This window comes from Arachis ipaensis, chromosome B04 (assembly GCF_000816755.2).
Source record: "Arachis ipaensis cultivar K30076 chromosome B04, Araip1.1, whole genome shotgun sequence".
NCBI classification, from domain to species: Eukaryota; Viridiplantae; Streptophyta; class Magnoliopsida; order Fabales; family Fabaceae; genus Arachis; species Arachis ipaensis.
This window is the reverse complement of record NC_029788.2, coordinates 128467242-128490567: the sequence shown is the minus strand read 5'-3', so window position 1 is coordinate 128490567 and position 23326 is coordinate 128467242. Positions and strand designations below refer to the sequence as shown.

Below are 23326 nucleotides of genomic sequence, written 5' to 3'. Positions count from 1 at the left end.
CTGATGTTGAAAAGCATGTGTTTGAGGCTGACATTGTGTTTGTCTCCGTCAACACCCCAACGAAAACTCAGGGTCTTGGAGCCGGCAAAGCAGCCGATTTGACCTATTGGGAGAGCGCTGCTCGCATGATTGCTGATGTCTCAAAGTCAGACAAAATCGTTGTTGAGAAATCCACTGTCCCTGTCAAGACTGCTGAGGCTATAGAGAAAATTTTGACTCACAATAGCAAGGGAATCAAGTTCCAGATCCTGTCAAACCCGGAATTCCTTGCTGAGGGAACTGCAATCGAAGACCTTTTCAAGCCAGACCGTGTCCTTATCGGTGGCCGGGAGACCCCAGAAGGCCAGAAAGCTCTCCAAACATTGAAGGAAGTTTATGCTCACTGGGTCCCTGAAGAGAGAATCCTAACCACTAACCTGTGGTCTGCTGAGCTGTCTAAGCTTGCTGCCAATGCCTTCTTGGCGCAGAGGATTTCATCTGTTAATGCAATGTCGGCGCTTTGCGAGGCTACCGGGGCAAATATCCAGCAGGTGTCCTTTGCTGTCGGTACTGACACAAGAATTGGACCCAAGTTCCTCAATGCCAGTGTTGGATTTGGTGGATCCTGCTTCCAGAAGGATATCCTGAACCTTGTCTACATCTGCGAGTGCAACGGCCTTCCTGAGGTGGCCGAGTACTGGAAGCAAGTCATCAAGATCAATGATTACCAGAAGAGCCGGTTCGTGAACCGTGTAGTCTCATCCATGTTCAACACTGTCTCAAGCAAGAAGGTTGCCATTCTTGGATTCGCCTTCAAGAAAGATACCGGTGACACAAGGGAGACCCCGGCCATTGACGTGTGCAAGGGGCTACTTGGCGACAAGGCCAACCTAAGCATATATGATCCACAGGTAACCGAGGACCAAATCCAGAGGGATCTGTCGATGAACAAGTTCGATTGGGACCATCCGATCCACTTGCAGCCGACTAGTCCTTCTACCGTGAAGAAAGTGAGTGTGGTTTGGGATGCATATGAAGCCACAAAGGATGCACATGGAATCTGCATTCTTACTGAGTGGGATGAGTTCAAGACCCTTGATTACCAGAGGATCTATGAGAACATGCAGAAGCCAGCATTTGTTTTTGATGGAAGAAACATTGTTGATGCTGATAAGTTGCGTGATATTGGATTCATTGTTTACTCAATTGGTAAGCCACTTGATGCTTGGCTCAAGGACATGCCTGCTGTGGTGGCATAGGAACAAACAAGATCATTGATCAAGTTTTACAAACACTGCAATATGGGTTAAATTTGAGGATTCTTTATTATTTTTTGTAAGATCTATTTTCCTTTTTTGGTTCTTTACACCTCCTTTGCTTTTTACCCATAGTAGTTGACATAAAAAGAGGTATAAATTATGGGAAAGTAGGAGGATCTATGTTTATTTTACAGATGTTTTGCTTTGTACTCCTATTCATTTCTACTGCTTTGGCTGTTATGAATGTAATAGGATTATCATAACTTGTTTTTGTTTTGATTAATTAGTCTGCTTCTATTATCAAATTTTCTTTTGAAACAAAAAGTTCAACCTATCAAAGTGGAGTATCAATATAAAAGTACTAGACAGATAAAATAAATTAATTTTTAATCATCTTTGACAATGCTATTAACAATCTAAAAGATTAAATATTATTTTACTCTTTGTAACTCCTAATCAATTTGTTGACTATTTTTGTAATATTTGTTCCATAATTCTTAAAAATTGTTATTTCTTTTCAAACAAGTACTCTAAATGATAGTAAAAAAATTAATCAACTATCTGTTATGTTTTTTGTTTTTTCTTTCTTACAAGTGCACCTGTCTAAATCTCAAAATGTTGCTTAATTGAATCTGAAATACACCATGGTTTATTATAGGGACACAACTAAGTACATTACACCTATCAAGTAAACTCACAACCAATAAACAAGTGGTAATCATTCTCTGTATCCTGTTTACATAAAACATAAATAGTATCATTTTTATCAATGACACTAAATTTACTTAATCTCTCTTTAGCATTGACTTTGTTCACTAACACAAATTAGGTGAACAACTCAATTCGTAGTGGGATCAAACCCTTCCAAATAGAACTAGAAAAATTGTAACTTGTAATATCTTTCGGTAATAGTTTAACCTGCAAAACCTGCACAAATAAAGTAGTAAAATAGACTCCTAATTTATCAAATTTCCACATTAGTTGGTCCTCTCTTCCATGTGTTAATATGACTCATTGAAGGACTACGTGTAGTTGATTAACTAACTCCAACTACCATTAGAATAATTGTCTTCTCCATTGAAAATTCTATATCCACTCTAATCCATCCCAGAACCCACAATCTCCTGTTACTGATCCGCTTTAGTTTGAAACTGAGAAAAGCCTTGAAAAGACTAACTTCAGCATACTACATAGTAGTCAATTATCTTCCTAAAAGCAAATTCTTTTACCTTCTCCTACTTTTAAAGATAATCCTCTGATCATATTGTCTCTCACCTGTTGCTCCTTTATCTGTAACTGGCATATATCCTTCCATGAGCCTCTTTTCTATGGCACAGGTTGACAAGAGAGAACAATGTTTGGATTCAAATCATTATAGGAGCGTACAATTTTCTTCTATAATGGATAATCTTCTTTTGAAAATCTCCACCACACTTGAATAAGAGAGCTGTATTTCGAATGACTGTATCACCCACTCCGAGACCTCCTAGCTTTTTTGGGGCTTGGATAATATCCCAACTCACCAATGGTAACACATGATTGTCATCCTCCTTACTCCACAAGAACTTTCTCTGCAAGAAAATTAACTTCTATATCACTGCTCTGGGTATCTTATATAAGATGAGGTAATAAACTGTCACACTATTCAGCAGAGATTTGATGAGGACCAATTTATCAGTTTTATTAAGCGTTTTTGTTTTTCACAAGCTGACTTCTCTTCAACTTTATCTATTATCAGTTTTCAAGTCTTGACTAACCTCGGATTCGCTCCCAAAAAAAGCTAAGATATTTAACTAGCAACGAAGCTTTTTTACACTCCAACAATCTACACATCCTTCGTGACTACTCCTACTCACAATTAATCGAAATCAAACTAGATTTATCAAAATTAATGCTCAGGCCAGACATCAGCTCAAAGCACCGCAAGAGTCGCTTGTAGTTTTTGATAGATATCTCTTCCTGAGAGCAGAATAGTATGGTATCGTCCGCGAATTGCAAATGAGACAATGCAACATTGTCCTACCCAACCAACAGAGAAGCAATCCTGCCATTTCTAACTGTCCCTCCTACCATCCTATGGAGGACATCAACAACAAGAACAAATAGGAATGGAAAAAGAGAATCGCCCTGTCGTAAGCCTCATTCCATCTTAAACGATCTAGATGGTGAGCTATTTATCAGAATCGACATTGATGTTGTGCAAACACATTCCTTAATCCACCCTCTCTAATTTTGCCCAAATCTCATCTTCTGAAGTACAATATCCACAAAGCTCCACCTTACTCTATCATAGGCTTTTTGAAAATCCAACTTAATTATCGCCGAGCTCTTCTTTTTCATCTTTAGCCACTGCACAGTTTCACACGCAATCAAAGACCCGTCATGGATTTTTCTTCCTTTCACAAAAGCACTTTGAGTCTCCCTAACCAATCCTGGCATTACCATCCTCATTCTCTGAACTAACACCTTCAATATGACCTTATACACACATCCTACCATGTTTATCGGCCGAATATCCTTAATCTCCTCAGCTCCAACAAACTTTGGAGCCAAAGCCACCCATGTGACATTAGAATCCCTTGGGAGAGTAGCAGACTGAAAGAAATCCATGACAGCTGTAGTGAAGTCTGACCCGATATCTCTTCAACACTTCTTAATGAAGTTTATATTGTACCCATCACAACCAGGAGTCTTAGACGACTCACAATCTCATACTGCATCCTTTATCTCATCAACCGATGACATCCTCTCCGATTCTGCAACCTCCTCATCCGGAATCCGATTAACTAGTCCATCCTGAAAACCTATCAATGGCGACACTTCCTGATGATACAAGCTTTTGTAAAAGTCCCGGATAACAATCTTGATTCTGACTTGATTTCTCATCAATCTTTCATTTATTACTAAAGCATCAAGCCGATTGCTCCTTCTTCTTGCTAAGGCTAAGTTATGGAAATATCTAGTATTCTTGTCCATGTGCTTAGCATGCCAAGACCTTGACATCTGCTTCCAATGTAGTTCCTTCCTAATGTACCATTTCTTACCGCAGCTAACAAGGGCCCTTCTTCTTGCTTCCAATATTCCTTGATAAGCCCCATCACTAACCAACTCATCTACTTTCCTGATTTCATCCTCCAGTTTCTAAATCCTCAACTCCATATCACTAAAATTCTCCTTATGCCATCTACTCAAAGGTATCGTCAACGCCTTTAACTTTTCAGTAAAATGAATGTCCCCTAAACCTCGCCATTCCTCCTTCACCATTCGGAGAAATCCTTCATGTGTAAACCAAGAGTCTAAACTTTGGAACGGCCTCGTACCCCCTTTCATTCTACTATTTTCCATTAACAGCGAACAATAATCAGATAAACCTCTTGGGCCACCTCTAAGCTATGTCTCAGAAAACTTCTCGACCCATTTCAAGCTCACCAACATTCTATCAATTCGACTGGATGATTGATCCCTGAACCACGTAAACTTATGGTCATTCAATTCTATATCCACTAATTCCATATCCTGTATCTGTGTTTTAAAGTTTTCTGATGTTGCTGTTAACACACTAGCCCCCTTCCTTTCTTCCAATTGCACAACCACATTGAAGTAACTCATGTAGCAAAGAGGAACTTGACACACTCCCGATAAAAAACTCAACTCTTCCCACACAGCAAATTTCTCCTCTCTTGTATGCACACCATACACCAAGCAAACTGCACAATAAAAATTATTGTTTGTCAATTTTTCTTTTATACACAACCATCTCTCCCCTTTGTAACAATTACTCAACCTAAACATCATATCATCTCACATTATTAATAAACCTCCGGAAGCACTTTTCGATCCCACAAATTCCTAACCTACTGCATCATTATCCCAAATTTGCACTACATTAAACTTAGTAATCACCGCCTTCTTTGTCTCTATCAATCCTAACATATTCACATTATTTTTACACTAATTTTTTTTTTAACATTCTCCACTTTCTAACACTCCCTAAGACCTTCACATGCCACGAACTAAAAATTATTTAAAAATTTTATTACACACCTTATTCGAGTTTTTGGGGCGGCTCCTTCTTGCTTTCTCTTTCTGTTTTGCTTGCCTTCTTTTTGTGTCAATACTTCATTCTGAGCTTTGAGAATAGCCATAATGTCTTCATCCTCGTCATATAAAATAGCTCTTGATTCGGCCACAGATCCCATCCAGCCCTGTTTTTAGCCATATCTTTATCTCAATTTCCTTCGTACTCATCTTAATTAGTTTCACCGTCTGCATCTTGCTCTGACTCCTCCGAATCTTCCAAGTTCCTTACAGACCCTTCATCCTCTAATCCAGTTTTTTCCACCACTGTATTCTCATCCTCGAAATCTGAATCATGCATTGCATCATCTTTCATTAAACATATGCCAACATGCTACATACCACTCCCGTCCAAACTAGCATGTATATCATTTACTACACTTGGTGGAATGTTTTTTTTTTTTTTGCTGTGCTGTTCGGACAATTTTCTGCACCGCCAATCTCCTTCCCGGCTTGATTCTACTTGTCGGGTGCATTAGGGGCTTCACGCTCCTCCCTACCCTCCACGCCATCAAACTCAGCGCAGACATTATCACCTCCACCGCCAGCAGCGGTCTTCCACGCTGCTTCCAGATCTGCCTCGTCAATGCTGTTCACCATGGCATCAATCCCTTCGCGAACTTCATGATCAGCCACGCCCCTCTCTTCACTGTCGTCCGCAGTAGCCAACAAGGAGGCCCTTTTAAAACGCACCACACAACCACTTCGCCGCCGCACCCCTCTAACATATTGGGCCTTATATGCTTCAACCCCAGCCCTAATTAAACTTTTATTCAACACCAAATCAGTCCCTTCTTTCCATTTATCGCTATATATCAAAGACTTCGTTCTTTCAGAGATTGTTTCGTTACTAATTATTTGAGATCCCATAAATTTCGCACTCACTATAATTGTCGGGTACACCATATAATTAGCCGTTCGCGTTTTTCAAAAAATCCTCATGCCACTCATCCAAATTCTAACGGAAATTCCCTTTCTATCCTTATCATGCTCTGTCTCCCGTAACCCGTGTGGCATCATCACCACTGCATCCCATCCCAACTCCAACGGTTCCCTCTAAACTCCTAGTTCTTCGCTTCTATGGTGTTCCAAGACAATTCTCCCTTTCTTGTTCACCTTAATATTCTTTTCTTAAATTCTTTTCTGTTTTTCATCAGGAAACTCCCTGGTATCTTCATCGTACGTAGCAATTTTTCTCCGGATATCAATCCCCTCCTATGCTTAGTCTCACCCACAAGATCTCTTTACTCCTTAATTGCAGTCCATTAATCTCGTCGATTGCCTTTAATACCCCTCATTTCGTAGTATACCTGATAAAAGTAAACAGATGACCTTTAATACCAGGATATGTTTCTTTTTTTTGAATTTTAGGTAAGTTCGCTGCATTCCCCACGAACTCCATAATATTAGTAGAGTTCTCCTAACCCCGGATTCTGACGGACTCAAATTTGTAAACTTTACAATGGTCAATGACAACCATCATCATCGTCTTCAGAGTACATATAATAAGTAGTATCTTTTTGGGGAAATAATGTTTTTTTAATTTATAATAGAAAAAAAATCCTTTTTAAGTATGGTTTATTCATGTGTATCTGTGTATTTCTAGAGACGATGATAGTGGTTGCCATTGCCGCCGGCGAGGAAGAAGTCATGCTTGTTGTCTATGTATTTTTGTGTACTCCTATGTACTCTTGGGCTAAGTTTGTTTCTAGGGACAGAACACTGAGACAGGAACACAAAGACCCAAAATCATGTTTGACAGATGAGACATGTACAGAGACATTGTGTCCAAAGATACTGAATTAGTGTATTTTGTGTCCATCTTGACAGGAAGGACACAGAGACACAACTTATTTTTTATTTTTCTTTCATTATTCTTGTTAATTTTTTATAATTATATTTTTTTATTATTATATTTTTCTTCTCAAATTTTTTGAATGAAAAAAAATGATATTTCATAATTTGTTCTAGTTTATCACCAAATAGAATACAAGAATACAAAATTTTGTGTCTCTATCCTTTGTGTCTTGTTCCTTGTCTTATCCTGGTCTCACATCCAAACGTGGCCCTAGAGACGACGATAATGGTTTAAGAATTTGAACTTCGTTCTCAGCAATTATTTATGGGAATTTGGAGTGAAGTTTGTCGGGAGGTGCGGCAAACTTATTAAGGGTGAGCATGGGTAGCGAGTACACGATTATCCGTCAGAACCAATTAAATTGGTTCGGGAATCAACGGGTAATCGAGTCCGACCCGAACGAAACTAATGCCTCTCTCTAGTAATTGGTTCGGATAACGGTTTTGGGGGTGCGGAACCCAAACCAACCCGTGGACCCGACCATATATTAATGAAATAAAAAAATTTTTAATAAAAAAAAACTTGACAAGTGAATTTTTACCTATCATTAATCCATCATACAATAATATACATATATGCTTTTTACCATAGTGGTTAAAACCGGATTAAATTAATCGATTCGACCCAAAAATCAATAAATTAAATTTTAAATTGATTTAATCTAGTATTTTGACCGTTTAAATAAAAGAATCGATCAAAATCAATGAGAATCGATATAAACCAGACAAAATTAGTTAGAACTGGTTACAATTAATAAAAATTTTTTTTCTTAAATTTAAATTTGGGTCTTCTTACGAGGAGGAGTGTTAGGAAGTCAGCAAATTTTATGATTTGTTGTCATTAATTAATTATTATTAGTGTTTTAATTATGTGAGATTTCATCTAATAGTATAAAATACCAATAATATATGATAGTAAAGTTGATATATAAGAATCATTAGATGATTTAACTAAATTTTTATCTAACGACTTTTCGATATCAATTTTACGTGAAGTCGATTTCCCCTTAATTTTCACCGATTAAACCAATAAATTAATAAACTAGTAGTAGTTCTATCACCGATTCGTTTTTGAGAATTATGCTTATTACTGATGATCTTGATCATGGGAAATGCTTCCTAACGTGTTTTCTAGACAACCATTTTCTACATGTTTATGTTTTCGTCCTCCATAACCAAACCCCTTACCCCTTTCTATTCTTATGCAAACGAAATTGAAATCCCTAATCATAACAAAATCCTTAGCATCATCATAGCCATAGCCATGGACTACACCACTTGGCCTGAATTTCAGCATGCCCAAACCCAAACCCCAACACTACCCTCTTCATCTTCATTATATTCATACTCATACCCTCCTCTTCCATCTTCATCATCGTACACCGCCAATTTCGTCCCTTACCCTCAAAACCCTAACCCTCCTTCTTCAATTCCTCCCAACACTGTTTTAGAACCTGTGGTCAACCCTCCGGGTGTTGATTCCTATGTTCCTCCATTGCCATTGCCAACAACCCAAGTTGTTGGTGGTCCTGAACAACTTCTTCCCCAAAATTACTCATACACCCAAACCCAAACCCAAATTGTGGGTAATGACCCTAATTCGTTGGTGGCTTCTTCTGGGTACTACTATGATCCCAATGCTCAAAATTGGGGTGATACTGCTGGAGGAGCTGTTATACAATATGGTTCTGACCCTCTTGCTTATGGAGATGTAAGTGGGTATCTCTTTTCTGCGTAAAAGTTTCAATTTTTGTGATTTTCTGTTCTTTGGTTAGTGTATTTTTTGGTAAATGACAATGGTTGTAGAAGGAAAGTTATCGGTAGTGGTGGAAACGAAATGTGATTATTGTGATACTTCATTGTCAAGCAATTTGAAATTTGAGTTAGCAATTTAAGAAGAAAAACAAAATGATTGTGATTGTGATAAAGGGATTGATGGTGTTTTGGAATGCTGTGGAAATGGTGGGAAATGTTTGTTCAGGAATCATAGAATTCCATTTGATGTTCAAAATGAAATTGAATACATCAGCTATGATGTCCTCGTTTGATGGCATTTCTGAAAGTGATTAGGTTGCAGATTATCTATTGAAATTTTATTGTAATGTATGCTTCATGGAAAGAGAAGAGAACGATGATACTGTGGAATTGTGAAATTCAGCGATAGAATGCAATGGGAAGTAGTTATATGTGTGCAACTATGCATATCATTGTTAATTGCATTGTGTATTATTATTGGTTTGAATGTAGAGATAATGCATACAACCCATTTCAGGTGATCTCTATGGCATCAAATGGCACAGAACAGTTGGCTGTTGCAAATACTAATCCCGCTGCATGGTGGACCAATACAGCTATGCAAGTTCAAGCACAACCTCTTGGCAATAATAAATGGAAGCAGCTGCTGAAGAAGAAACCTAAAACTGTGAATGTTCAACCTGCATATTGCGAAGTTTGCAAGATAGATTGCACCAGCAAAGAGGTATTGGATCAACATAAATTAGGAAAGAAGCACAAGAAGAACGTAGAGAAACTAAGAGAATTATTAAGACCACCCCAGCCACAAGTCCATCCACCGGCCGATGGGTCATCTAATCCGGTTATAGGGCCACAATTGTGGAATAAGTGTAAGAGGAAATCAATTGAAACTCCAGAGAATCTGGAGAAAAAGAAGAAGAAAGTTCTCGAAGGAGGAGCAGCGGCCGCAGCAGTTAAAGTATGTTCTATATGTAATGTGGTATGTAATAGTGAAACAGTTTATAATTTCCACCTTCGCGGACAAAAGCATGCTGCCATGTTGAAGAAAGCATCTGAAAATATACTATCCAATGGAAAATGAATTTTTGTTAGTTACTCACTGGAACATTACTTGTCTTTCTTGTGACATTATTTTACAGCGTATTCAGCATTTGAGCAATAGCCTAAAGTTTTATAGAGGTTGATCAAATACTTTGCCTTCATTGTTTGAACTATATAATCTGGAAGGTCATAATCTTTTACTGCCATTGTATATTCATCAGTAGAGCCAAATGAATAATACTTGCATGGCAATGTAAAAAGAATGTGAAAACAAAGAAAAATGATCTTAAATTTATTTAACTAAGGCCAAATTTACTGCTTCTCTTTTTAGGAAAATCAGCATCTTCTGTCCTTTTACACTTCTTTCCTGGATTCCACTGCTAGCTTGAAAGAACAAACTGGACTAGCAATATATGAGCCGGCATATCATATTCTCTTTTCTCTTCTGGTTTGTTGCTGTAGTTTGAAAACTTATGAGCAAAGTTAAACTGGATTAAGTATTGTGAACCTTTAATCCTTTCTGCAACTAAGTTGAATTAGAAGAAAATGCACTTTTACACATGATGCTGTAACTGAGAGAGTAGACCCACAGACCAAAAAGAATAGAAAAGAAAAAAGCATGAGCATTGAGTAGACACCAATTTCCCTATCATCATATCATATTCTCTCAACCATATGTAGGCATCTTTTTTCTCCAACCTCGAGATTCCACACGTCAAAAAATTATTGCCAATTTCTGTTTATCTCATCTTATTGGTATTAGTTAGCAATATGATTAAAAAACTGTTATTTTGCATTGTGTAAATCTCTAAATTGAAAAGAAACTTTTCCCTTTTAGATTAATTTTGATATAAACCACAAATAGCATAATGATTAATTTTGATAAAAACCAAAACATCATAATTTTTAAATAAATAAAAAAACCACTCATAATTTTTAAAATACTAAATGAACAAGTTATCAATTCTTAAATTATTAGACTAATTTGATTGAATTTAGTTAATAAAATAAATTAGTAATGTAGCGTTATCCAGTTTATTTATAACACTAGTTTTTTTATAAAAAAAAAGTTATTAGAGAGAATAAGAAGATATGTAGTATTATTAATTATTGGAATTGACCTAAATACCCAAATAAGGCAATGAGTGAGTGAATGACTAAAATGTCCTTATGTCCCCCCCAAAACACCTTTACACTACACCACCTCAGTCCTCAGAGAATCAGTGTCACAGCCACCTTCTGAAGCTGAAGCTGGAGGTCTCTTACTCACAACACTGAATGGCCTCTCCCTACTACAACCACCACCACCACCACCATCACCAACCTCCTCCTCCTCCTCCTCCTCCTTCTTGCACTCATTGCTGCTGCAACCCCCCCACAGCCACCTACACCTACACTTGCTGCACCACCTCACCACCACCCCCACCACCACAACCACAAGATCACCTTCTCCAAGCCATTTCTTCACTCCTCTCTCATCAACAACAACCACCCCACCACCACCCCACTATCATTCCCCACTACCGCTCCCATTTCCCCAAATCCCATAACAACATCCTCACTCACCAACCTCAACCTCAACCTCAACCTCATTCCTCCATCTCTTCTCTCCTCCACCGCATCGAGTCCCTCGAATCCTCCCTCACTCACCACTCCCTCTCTTCCTCTTCTTCTTCATCACTCTCTCTCCGACATGCTGCAGCGCGTGTCATCCAAACCCATTTCCGCTCCTACCTCGTTCGCAGATCGAGAACCCTAAGGGGCCTCAAGCGCCTCGCTCTCATCAAGTCTACCTTCACTTCCCTCGAATCCTCCCTTTCCCACAATACCCACTTCGATTTTGTTGCTCTCTCCCACAAAGTTGTCAACTTGCTTCTCCAGCTCGATTCCATTGAGGTAAACCAATCTTGGGTCTTCTTTCTGTGTTCTCTTTTTTTTTTGTAGGGATAGATTAAGATTATTGATTTTGTTGTTCTTGAAGGGTTGTGATCCGATGATTGTGGATGGGAAGAGATCAATTAGTAGGGATTTGGTTCAGTTTCTGGATTCAATCGAAGGGGTAGCAGTGAAGAAGCATACACGTTGTGTCAAGGCTGCAAAGAGCGGCAGGGGTTGTCAGAGAGTGAACAAACCTAGAGATTCAGGTGATGATGATGAGAGGAGGAAGCTCTTGCAGAATTTGAGGGGCAGGGTTGAGAGAATTAGCAGATTGTGTAAGCTTTCCGAAACCAATGAAGGAGATTTAGAGCATGATCATGGTGATGGTGTTGGTGGTAACTATGATTATAATTACGATGATGCTGATGGTTATGGTGATGGAGTTGCCAATGTTGTAGTGCCACCTAAGAAAAATGGAGTCTTTGTTGTTCAGAAACAAGGAGTCCAACCTAGGGTGAAGAAAAGTGTGAAGTTTGCAGAGAATGGGAAGATCTGTGAGGTGTATAGCGGCAGCAGTGCTTCTTACGAACCGGATCTAAGTGAAGATGTGGCTTGCTTGGATGGAAGTTCATCTAGTGATTATGACCAAGGAGAGGTTTTTGAGATTGTTGGTAATGCAGCTGAAGATGTCGCCGTGGATTCTTCTCAGGGTGCTGAGGATGATGAAGAAGAAGCAGCCTTGGTGGAAAATGGAGGACCGTCACGTAGCAGTGATGATGGCAGAAGGAACCCTAATATAAGGGGGATAAAAAATAATGGCAGAAATGTAGTGAATCAGGGGCACCAAGAGAGAATTCTGTTCTCTGCTCCAATGCCTGTTAAGATGGAAAATAAAGCTGAGTTGATGAAGAGTAAAGGTGTGAGTTTTTTTACGTGAAAGGTAACAAACAACTTGATCATGTTAGAGCCGTAAATCCAATTTGAGTGTGTACTTGTTTAATTTGTATTCTAGATTATTTGATTAGACCCAGATTGTTAGAGCTCATTTCGTTTTTGTGTAAACGATTTTTGGTTCTGTAAATGGACATGTGATGTTCAACGTCAATTTTTTTAGTTATGTAGTTTATTTAATATTATCAGTTGTTTTCTAAGGTATTCTCTTCTTTCTCAATGTTAGTGGCAGTGACATGATTCCTTCCTATTTCAAACAGGAATGGTGATTTATGCCCAAGTTTCCGATTGAGCATAAAGGGGAACTGAGTGATGAGAATGCAATTGATATTCATATAGAAATAGAATTGAACTGAACCTAAGCATGCATTTGTTTGAAAGCAAAACTGATTGTGCAGCAGCTTGGCCTAATATTTGAACTAAATGCATTATAGGTTTGGTACTTTTTCCTGGCATTATATTTCATAATGATTTCTCAGTCATAATATTATTTTGAGATTAGTAGGAATACATGGCAGGTGAAAGATACAAAGAAAATTGATCAAGGTGATGTGGTTTTATTCTTGGTTGTTTCATCCTCACAAGTTATGATTTATGACTTTATGAATGCCAATCATTTTCTTATGCGCTCGTCCTTATGAGTAACTAATACAGTTGAGTTACCAATACTCTGTCTCCATCTATTGTTCATGAAGCAAATGATAAATTAATTGTTCAAGTTAAATGGAAAATGGAACTTTCAATAGTAATAAAATTATAATTTTAGTGACAAACCAACTAATGATTTACTCATTCTAACAACTCATCAATGGTTTCACAATTATTAATAGTGAAGATTACTACCTCAACTTTATAATCACATACATAAACTTAGATACTATAGAATTCTCAAAAGATTTGCACTTCCAAAGGCAAGTAATCACACATGTCTGATGTGTCCTCTTGTCAGCAGAAAATAAGAGCCATCCTCGGAACCTGCAATAATTCCAATAGTGATGGGGTAAATACAGCATACTATCAATAATCACACTACGGTTGGGAATGTTTTAACATACAATGATAATTCATCATGATTTTTCCAAACATGTTTTGGGAAAAAAATCATCAATTGATGCAATCTGAAATGGGATCATGCTATAGGTCTATAGCTATAAGCAACCATGTATTTGACTGATTAGTGAGTACTGAGTACAATTACAAAAGACATATGAACACAAAATTCTCTTTTAGTAACCAAATCACTTAAACCCTAATCCTAAAACCTCTTCTAGGAACCAAACAAGAACTACATTCCACACATTACATAGCACATACACCCAAAAGAATAATAATTTTATATAAACAACACCAGATAATAATAAAAACTTTCAAAAAGGCACTAAATTGAGCAACAATTATTCCAAATTTATCCAGAACCAACACTAGTAAGACTCACATAGTAAGAACCCAATCAAACACCATAAAATCGAAAACCCGCGAATATTCCCAAGAAAAGCAGCAAAATTGAATTAATACAGGTTGGGATTACATACCCGTAGTGGACTAGGGTTTAAGCAGGCGTTTTAGGGTTTTGGAGCTCCATGACGCTCCTGAGTGGAGGGGCGTATAGAGAGTACACAACGGACTGTCGTTTTGCAACCTCGAGCTGAGACTTTCCGTCGGAGAAAGCAGTGGAAATGGAAGATGCGTCGGAGAGGGCGCGGTTGTCGCGAAACGCATCGATGGTGCGTCGTTTCATGTATTCCCTAATGTTATAATCTGGGAAGGTTCGAGCTACTCGTATCAGCGAACGGAAAAGAGAGAGAATTTCTTGTCGTGAAGGTGCCACACTCATCGCCACACACTCTCTTTCTCTCTCTCTCTAGCTCAGCTTTCTCTCTCTAGTTTTTCTTTCTCTCTCTGTGGGGAAGAAGGAGATAGCGTGGAAGTGTAGAGCTGCTGTAGAAAAAAACCCAAAAGAAAAGTTTTGGGTCCAAAACAATTATTGACCCAAATTATTTTAAGCCCCAGACAATTTTTTTTTAAAAAAATTACCAAAGGGTTTGTGAACCAAAAAGAGAATTTAGAAGCTGAAAATAGTAAAATACAAATACCTCTCAATTGACAACCAAAAAAAATACCTCTCAATTGTTAATTATTTTTTAATTATGTTATGTCTATAAAAAATTAGTCATTAATTAATTATATATAAATATATATTTGGCATTTGTAAATATATATTTGGTGTTTATAACTGATTTAGTGATTTTTTTTTGTTTAACTAGTAATATTTTTTTATATATATGGTCAAGTTTGGTAGCTTTATGCTTATTGCTCCTAAATTGGAGAGGCCTAAATTTGGCACTATGTGGCTTATTCAGCTACTATCCATCTTCTTATGTACATGTTTTATAAACACACAAAATTCACGTTACACCAAGTATTAAAACTACACTTTTTATCTTTTTATATTGGGTTAATAGTAATATTTTTCATAATTATGAATGATTGAAGTGTTAATCTCAAATATGACATCGTTTAATTTAGAATATAAAAATCGGATCCTTCAATTTTAGTTTCAAAAAAATTAAAAATCTTAAATACAAAAATTAAACTCTCTTATTTTATTTTTTTATAATTTTAAAAAAATATCAAAAATTATAATATTAATATATCACTTATCTCACTCTCATATGAAAAAAAAAAAAAAAGGATTGTAAATTTGTAACAAATTAGTGCATGACGCATGTGATAGAGTTGTTGCATTCCATTTACTGTTGTAGGCAGTAAGTAACCCCAAGATTCCACTTGCACAAAAATGAATAATCCCAAAATTGTTAACCATTACATTCTCCTACATAATGCTATCCACATAATCCCTAAAGATAGGGGGGAAAACAATCTAAATTTGGCTCCAAAGATTATAATCATCATGCTTCCTACTCCCTAATCTCAAGGTCAAACCACCCACCTCATACCTCTCTCTTTCTCTCTCTATCACCAACACGCTTTTGAGTTTTGAGTCATAAGGTTTTTCCATTTTCTTTTTTATTTTTCCCATAAAATTATAAAAATGTCCCGGAAAACGAAATTATAGATCGGACCAATGAAAAGGCCACCCACAACAATCTGAGAATAATTAATTAAAAATAAATAAAAAAAACGAAGTAAACAGAAACTAAGAAATCAATCAACCAGCAAAACGAAAGAAAAAAGAAAAATAATTAAAAAAAAACACACCACAGATTTTCTCTCTCTTCCCTTTTCTCTTTCTCTCTTTCTCTCTCTCTCTCTCTCTCTCTGTTCTTTGATCCATGGGAGAGGAACTTCAACCTCATCGACAGAACCCAACACAGAAGAAGAAAACGAACCTCCCCCTTGATTATTGATTCTTCACCATCGATTCAAGGGATCGATTTGGCAACAAATACCCCCAAAACCCCCCAATGCGGTCTTCTAGAAGACCTCATAAGGAGAAGAAGAAGAAGAAAAACCCGAACTTTTCAGATTCCACCACTACCCAGATTGGGGAAGCCCCGATCCGAACCCGATCTCTCGTTCGCGGAACAGATTACATGCTTTGGCGCATTTGGGTCCTGCGGCGTTGGATCTGATGCTGTGGCGCGTTTTGACGCCATCTCAAACGGTGTCGTTTTCGTCTCTTCCTCTTTCTTCTTCTTTCGTTATTGTTTCTGCTTCTGCTTCTGCGTTTTGGCGAGGGTGTAGTAGGGTTGGTGCTGTGGTGGGGCTGCATCAGCATAGAGGACGATGCAGCTTCACTTCTCGCCTAGCATGAGAAGCATCACGATATCGAGCAGCAATGGGTTCAGTGCATTGATGAAGATCAAGGTCGCGGCTCGCCACATCTCTTATCGAACCCTTTTCCACACAATACTCATACTCGCATTCTTGTTGCCCTTTGTCTTCATTCTCACGGCTCTTGTCACCCTTGAAGGTGTCAACAAGTGCTCCTCATTTGGTACCCCTTTTAATCCTAAATCCCACCTTATTCTTATATTTCATACATTCTTAATGTTGTTTTTGTTTAGTTTGTTTTGTTTTTAATATAGATGTAGATCTTGATTTTGAGGTTTACCTGTGTTGATATATGTGTTGTCTTAATTTAATATATTGAGGGATGGATCATGGATTTAATTTGAATAAAAAAACGGTTGCCAAATATGCGGATTTAGCTCCTCTAAGGTGCACACATTCATAGAAGTTAGAGAGGGGTTAAGCATACTTGGATCAAATAAGTGATTTAGGATTTGGTTTCCTTGGATGATGGATTTATTTCAGGTTGTGTTTGGATTAAGGTTATTTTAGGTTCTGAATAGCTTGGAATGAAAATGTTCATGGAAAAAAAGAGTTGCCAAATATGCGGATTTGGATCGTTTGAAGTGCACAAATTGATCAAGTGAGTCAGTGAGGGGCTAAGCATCCTCGGATGAAATAAGTGATTTAGGATTTTGTTTCTTTTTGTAAGCAAGTGATATTTTGGGATGCTAGTTTATTTATTGAAGGTACTAGATAGTTCACGAGTGCCCCTTTGATTTAGGATCTGAAGCTGAAGTGTGGTCAGTTGATTTTTGCCATTTAGGCATTTCATATGGAGGGAATTTTTCTCCCACTTTGAATATTGATGAAATCTGTAGTGAGGTGTTGATTCTGTCATGTGAGGAATTAATATTTCCTTGTGTGTTTTTTTAGCTGAAAAACCACTAATGAATGAAAACATTGTGGGGCAATATTTGCCGTGTTTAGTCTCTGGTATTTCATGTTTGTCAGTTAGGTGATTATAGATGTTCATTATTTTCTGGTAATTTTAGAATGCTTATTTTTTCAATGTTTTGTGCTCCAGATTGTTTAGGTAGGCGGTTGGGACCAAGGCTTCTTGGTAGGGTTGATGATTCAGGGGTAATAAATTTTATCATCATGACTTCTAAAGATTTTATTAAGGCACTACTATCTGAACTCTCATGGTGATAATATTTATGGTTCTGCAGAGACTGGTTAGAGATTTTTACAAGATTCTTAACGAAGTTAAGACTGGGGAAATCCCACCTGATCTAAACCTGCCAGATTCTTTTGATCAATTGGTTGCTGATATGAAGAACAATCAATACGATGCCAATACTTTTGCATTTATGTTAAGGGGAATGGTAAGCTGCTTGTTACATTAACATAAAGTATGTCTTTCTTGGTTATGTTTAATATATACATAAGACGTTAACAAAGTGTAGGGTTCAAGGCACAGGATCTTTTAAGAGGGGTGTTACTTTTTAGATATGATGAGGTGTGAGGGTTTGGAAACTTGTTTCATGTATTATTTTGTTTGTTCTTACCTTATGTATGGAGGATCTCTTGTCCTCCTTGATCTTTTTACTATCCTCCTTTTCTTAATAAAATTTCCTCTAGGACACTTGAAAAAGACAAAAAAATTAGACTTCCTGTCATTTAATTATGAAGAAGTTAAAATTCAATGACGTGCTGTTTTCATATTAAGGTTTATACTTTATCTTATAATAATAATTGGGATGTTTTTTCCATTCTTTTTCTAACATGTGATGGTGCTCCTAAATATTTATTTGTATGCAGTTGGCAAAAATTTGTTGACCTAATTTGTCATTACTGTTTTGTAATGATGTCATTTTGCAACCTTAACTACACATGAATGATATTCATTTATGCATCTCTATCAGGAGTTCAAAAAACTATATGCGCATATCCAATATTGGTGTGTGATTTTTGCTGGGGATCTCTGCATCTTTAATTTATCTCAAATAGCTCAGTCACATTTGTTTATGTTAAATTGCTAGATATCACAGTCCTTATGCTGAAATTTATAATAAATGACATTTATATTGATTTTTTGTCACAATGTAATGCTTTTTGAGACAGATGGAGAAATTTGAGAGAGAAATCAGAGAGTCTAAATTTGCAGAGCTAATGAATAAGCATTTTGCAGCAAGTTCTATCCCTAAAGGGATCCATTGTCTCTCTTTGCGTTTGACTGATGAATATTCATCAAATGCCCATGCACGCAAGCAACTGCCTCCTCCGGAGTTGCTTCCTTTATTGTCCGACAACTCTTACCACCATTTTATTCTGTCAACTGATAACATCTTGGCTGCTTCAGTAGTTGTCACTTCTACTGTCCAGTCGTCTCTGAATCCCGAGAAGATAGTCTTCCATGTGATTACTGATAAGAAAACTTATGCGGGTATGCACTCTTGGTTTGCACTAAATCCTGCCAACCCTGCTATAGTCGAAGTCAAAGGTGTTCACCAATTCGAGTGGTTGACTAGAGAAAACATTCCAGTACTTGAAGCTGTAGAAAATCAAAATGGGATCAGGAATTACTATCATGGGAACCATGTTGCTGGAGCAAATCTCAGTGACACCAATCCGCGTAAATTTGCATCTAAACTGCAGGCTAGAAGTCCAAAATACATATCTTTGCTCAACCATCTGCGCATATACTTACCAGAGGTAAGTTGTATTGAACAATTATCCCCTTTTTTATTTTCTTTTTCTATCTTCCTATCTATCCTTCTAATTGTTCAGGAAACTTTCAACTTTTTATGTAAAGTTTTTATGTAGAATATAATATATATTTTATGAGAATGAAAGATAAAGAAGTGATAAATCGACTATAGAAATGATTGTATGCTTGATCACTCCCAATTGAATATTTATATTTAAAATTTTGCATCGTCAGTTTATGAGAATGTAATATTGATGAACTGAATTAGTTGTGGGAAAAGTGCTTCTGGGGACAGAATGCCACTTTTTTACGCAAATTAAGTACATGAAGTAAGCATTGAAACCATCAACTGAAAAATAAAAATGATGTAGAATAATTTGAAGTGAAATGTTGGTCTATCCTGCATTCCTACCCAAACAAGTTTGTGGGAATTTCTAGATGATAAAGTAAGAACATAAACCATGAAACTGTGGAGGGATGTGGACTGTTCCCACTCATACCTGCTAGTATTGCTTGGCAAGTAGTAATTGTTAATTGGACTTGTGAAGCATTTACATTGCTTTCATCAGCATTTACAGCTAAAGATTGCCAATTTTTACTCAAAACATTTGAAGATTGAGAAAACGTTCTTATTCTTGTCTCTTTTCTTTCAAAAACATAAATTGTTTTTCAATAGACTTGTGCTGATTATGTTTGTGTGTCAATCAGCTTTTCCCAAACCTCGATAAGGTGGTCTTTTTGGATGATGATGTGGTGATTCAGCGTGACTTGTCTCCACTTTGGGAAATTGACTTACAGGGAAAAGTTAACGGAGCTGTGGAAACTTGCAGAGGTGATGATGAGTGGGTAATGTCTAAGCATTTCAGAAACTACTTCAATTTTTCCCATCCCCTCATTGCGAAGAATTTGGATCCTGATGAGTGTGCATGGGCTTATGGGATGAATATCTTTGATTTGCGTGCATGGAGAAAGACAAATATAAGAGAGACATATCATTCTTGGCTGCGAGAGGTAGAAATCCATATTCCTCTAGCTAATACAACCTCAGTTTATCTAAGTTTAATTTCTTTTCATTAGTTTAAAAGTCATACTAAATTTGTGCATTTTAAATTAATGCTGTGTGGCATGAAATCGAGTGGCTTAAACATTGTGTCTAAATTGTTAAGTTAGAACATAGATGACCTTTTTCCTTATTTGGCTTTTTTGCCTTTACATCACTGATCAAAACTATGTGCCAACATGCAACCCTTCTCAAACATTTACCAAGGTTCTACCCTAATGTTCAGTGTGGCATTTTTTCCACGTTAAGGTGGATAGGCTCAAGCCAACGCAGAGTGAATGTGAAAAACTAAAATTGAAAAAATGCCTTGCTGCCGAATAGGGGAAGTACTTATGCAAAATAGTTTGAGAGGTGTGGCATATTGGTAATGGTTTCGATGGTTCTTTTGGTCTTCAAATTTTCTTTTTTTCCAAGTAAGATATTATTAAAAGTTTCCCTATGACAGAATCTGAAGTCAAACCTGACAATGTGGAAGCTTGGAACACTGCCCCCTGCTTTGATCGCATTTAAAGGTCATGTTCACCCGATTGATCCGTCTTGGCACATGCTAGGCTTGGGTTATCAGAACAATACCAATGTTGAGCATGTTAAAAAGGCTGCTGTCATTCACTATAATGGCCAGTCAAAACCATGGTTGCAAATTGGCTTTGAACATCTACGGCCGTTCTGGACCAAGTATGTCAATTATTCAAATGATTTTGTTAGGAACTGTCATATCCTGGAATCGTAATTCGTCGATAAGGAGCAATATGGTTTGTGTACAAAAGTGAAATATGAATGGGGCAAGTAATACAGGTTTCATCGAAAATTTTTGCAGCTTGAGATTTTCTTCAAGATAGAGTTTTGAGAAGACAAAATAGAAACATTTGGCTAAGAGAGCGAAACCTATCAAAAACATTATTTTGGGTGGGATTGCTGCCACCACCCCCTACCATTTTTGCAGATACAAATTTCCATCCCTGCTGCATTGGCCTTTGAATCAGTTTCGAGTTGTGAACTTGTGACATAGACATGCGTACTCTATTTTTTGTTGGTGAAAAGGATACTATTATTGGTCTTCTATGGGATTATATATAGCAAAAGATCCCATAGTTGAAAATTGCAGAATAAACTGAATGCTGGAGAAGATTAAAAGAAAAAAGGTCAGAGGCTGGTTTCATCAAATAGTTGGTGTTGAAAACAAAAGAAGTGCTATTAGGACAGTTAATTTGTGAGCCCTCCTCCAACCCAATTAGTGTTAGCCTTTTTCCCCTTCATTTTTTTAGTTTCTTAATTTTTGTTAGTACAAATTTTTACCCTTCACCTATTTTGTGATTTGATAATCATGATGATGGTGGAAAATTCTAGAATTAGTTCTTGAGATGATGATGATGGCTTTGATAAGGATCCATTGAATTGGGGAACTGTCTGTAGGATATATATTGTTATTCGTTGTGTACGATTACCAGACATTGGAAATGTGCAGAAAATTCTTTATTCCTCTTCTACTTCCTTTGCAAATTTCAATTCCTTGATCATAATCTTTCTCTCTTCATTTTGGTACCTTCTTGTTCTCACAATTTTGTTGCTCTTCATAATGGTTCAAATGTCAAAGACACATAACGAGTAAGGGTAAAAGGAAGATTGTTGTTTTTATAATAAAAAAATCAAAAGAACAAAAAAGCATATGTTCTTTACAAATTTAATGAAAATCTTTACGCTTCCTCCAAAAGGAAATCTTGAAGCAACAATTGAGTTGTTTCCGTGTGCTTTTAAAGTCATAAGTTTAAGTCGTGAAAACAGTTACTGATGTAATTATCAGGTTAGGTTATATATATTCCACTCTTTAGATGTGGTCTTTTCTCAAACTCTGCATTTCAAGTATTTGAAATTTAAAGGTAATTTTATTCGGGCATCTTCTAGCGATAGCAGCTCTATATACTAACATATGGTAGTTCGACATTGGAATGTTCAATTCGATCTTATTAAGCGTGGAGCTAACAGTGTTGCTGATTCGCTTGCCAAAGCTGGTGCAAGGATAGAAGAGATTACCTGGTGTGGTTAGAGATTAGAGACTGACGCTAGACCATCTCTTCTAGAGAGACATTGCTAAAGTTTTTTAGCTTTCTTTCTCTTATCGTCTTTTGATTCTTGTTTAATTTATCCAGACACCAACAAAATATGATAGAAAAAGCTTGGGCATTTTCTAGTTGTAAAATTTAAGAAGCTACAATTATATTGGTTAAAAATAAAGTGAGTAATACGGAGAAAAAAGAAAAATCTTAATACCATATCTTTTGTGGGTGGAATTAAAGACAATGCTTTTTTCTTTTGTCAGATGGATTAGACAATCCCCAATTCTAGGTATCTCAAATGGATTAGACAACTTCTAATTCTAGGTACAACACACATCCACACACTCTTCACATACTTACCAATATTTTTTCTCCTCAATTGCAGTTGGTAGGAGTTGAATCCAAAACCTTTGAGATAGAGAAGGAACGAAATGTCGTATGAGTTAAGGTTTATTGGCGTGACAATGCTTAAATCGCCCTTGGTGCAAGTGTAGGTGCCTTTGTTTTGTTTTGTTTTGTTTTGATTTTAGGTCAATAATAGTGGCTGATTTGTCACAATCAGTTGTTAATTATGTCAATTAGTTTTCAATATCCCATTTTTAATTTTTCCTATATGATGACTTTGCTTATAGCTTTGCTTTTCTCTTTCTTTTATTCTTGTCTCCATTTGTGATGACTATAAAGTATAAACTCATGGAAGAAGAGGTCTTCTTTTTTCCCCCTCCACATGTATTTCAAGTTTCAACCTTATTACTATTAAAATTTATAAGTATGAAAGTGAAATAATAATAGAAAATTAATTGACTGGCTTAAAAAATATAATCAGGGGATAACAAATAATTAATAACTCATTTGTGATACTGACATCAAATAATAATAGCACCGTTACATATATTTATATCTATACTTTTATATTATATAAAGGATTTAGGATTTATGCTAATTTTTT

At 36.8% G+C, this 23326-nt stretch overlaps 5 protein-coding genes across 6 annotated transcripts in view; 4 read left to right on the top strand and 1 right to left on the bottom strand.

Annotated features, from left to right (window-relative positions):
• Positions 1–1521, top strand: part of LOC107635385 (UDP-glucose 6-dehydrogenase 1) — a gene marked incomplete in the record, with an annotated part of 2962 nt that extends 1441 nt beyond the window's left edge. The window contains 1 exon segment of the mRNA XM_016338857.2: positions 1–1521. Within this exon segment, the coding sequence (XP_016194343.1) occupies positions 1–1238 (1238 nt within the window).
• On the top strand, positions 8237–10086 carry LOC107635384 (zinc finger RNA-binding protein-like). 2 transcript variants are annotated; one of them, XM_016338856.2, is made up of 2 exons: positions 8237–8883; positions 9448–10086. In XM_016338856.2, exons 1-2 carry the CDS (start codon positions 8323–8325, stop codon positions 10006–10008), a joined length of 1122 nt encoding a protein of 373 aa, XP_016194342.1. In that variant the 5' UTR covers positions 8237–8322; the 3' UTR covers positions 10009–10086. The 2 variants fall into 2 exon arrangements, with proteins under 2 accessions (XP_016194342.1, XP_016194341.1); XM_016338855.2 differs by having other exon boundaries at positions 8238–8883; positions 9445–10086.
• Positions 11117–12979, top strand: LOC107635382 (BAG family molecular chaperone regulator 8, chloroplastic). The gene is made up of 2 exons (XM_016338853.2): positions 11117–11864; positions 11950–12979. The coding sequence occupies exons 1-2, from the start codon at positions 11247–11249 to the stop codon at positions 12781–12783; spliced, it is 1452 nt and encodes a 483-aa protein (XP_016194339.1). The 5' UTR covers positions 11117–11246; the 3' UTR covers positions 12784–12979.
• Positions 14340–14738, bottom strand: LOC107635383 (LYR motif-containing protein 4). The gene has a single exon (XM_021122058.1). It carries the CDS (start codon positions 14629–14631, stop codon positions 14347–14349), a length of 285 nt encoding a protein of 94 aa, XP_020977717.1. The 5' UTR covers positions 14632–14738; the 3' UTR covers positions 14340–14346.
• On the top strand, positions 15872–21808 carry LOC107635381 (probable galacturonosyltransferase 14). Its single transcript, XM_016338852.2, has 6 exons — positions 15872–16755; positions 17638–17693; positions 17783–17938; positions 18678–19268; positions 19972–20274; positions 20769–21808. The coding sequence occupies exons 1-6, from the start codon at positions 16545–16547 to the stop codon at positions 21051–21053; spliced, it is 1602 nt and encodes a 533-aa protein (XP_016194338.1). The 5' UTR covers positions 15872–16544; the 3' UTR covers positions 21054–21808.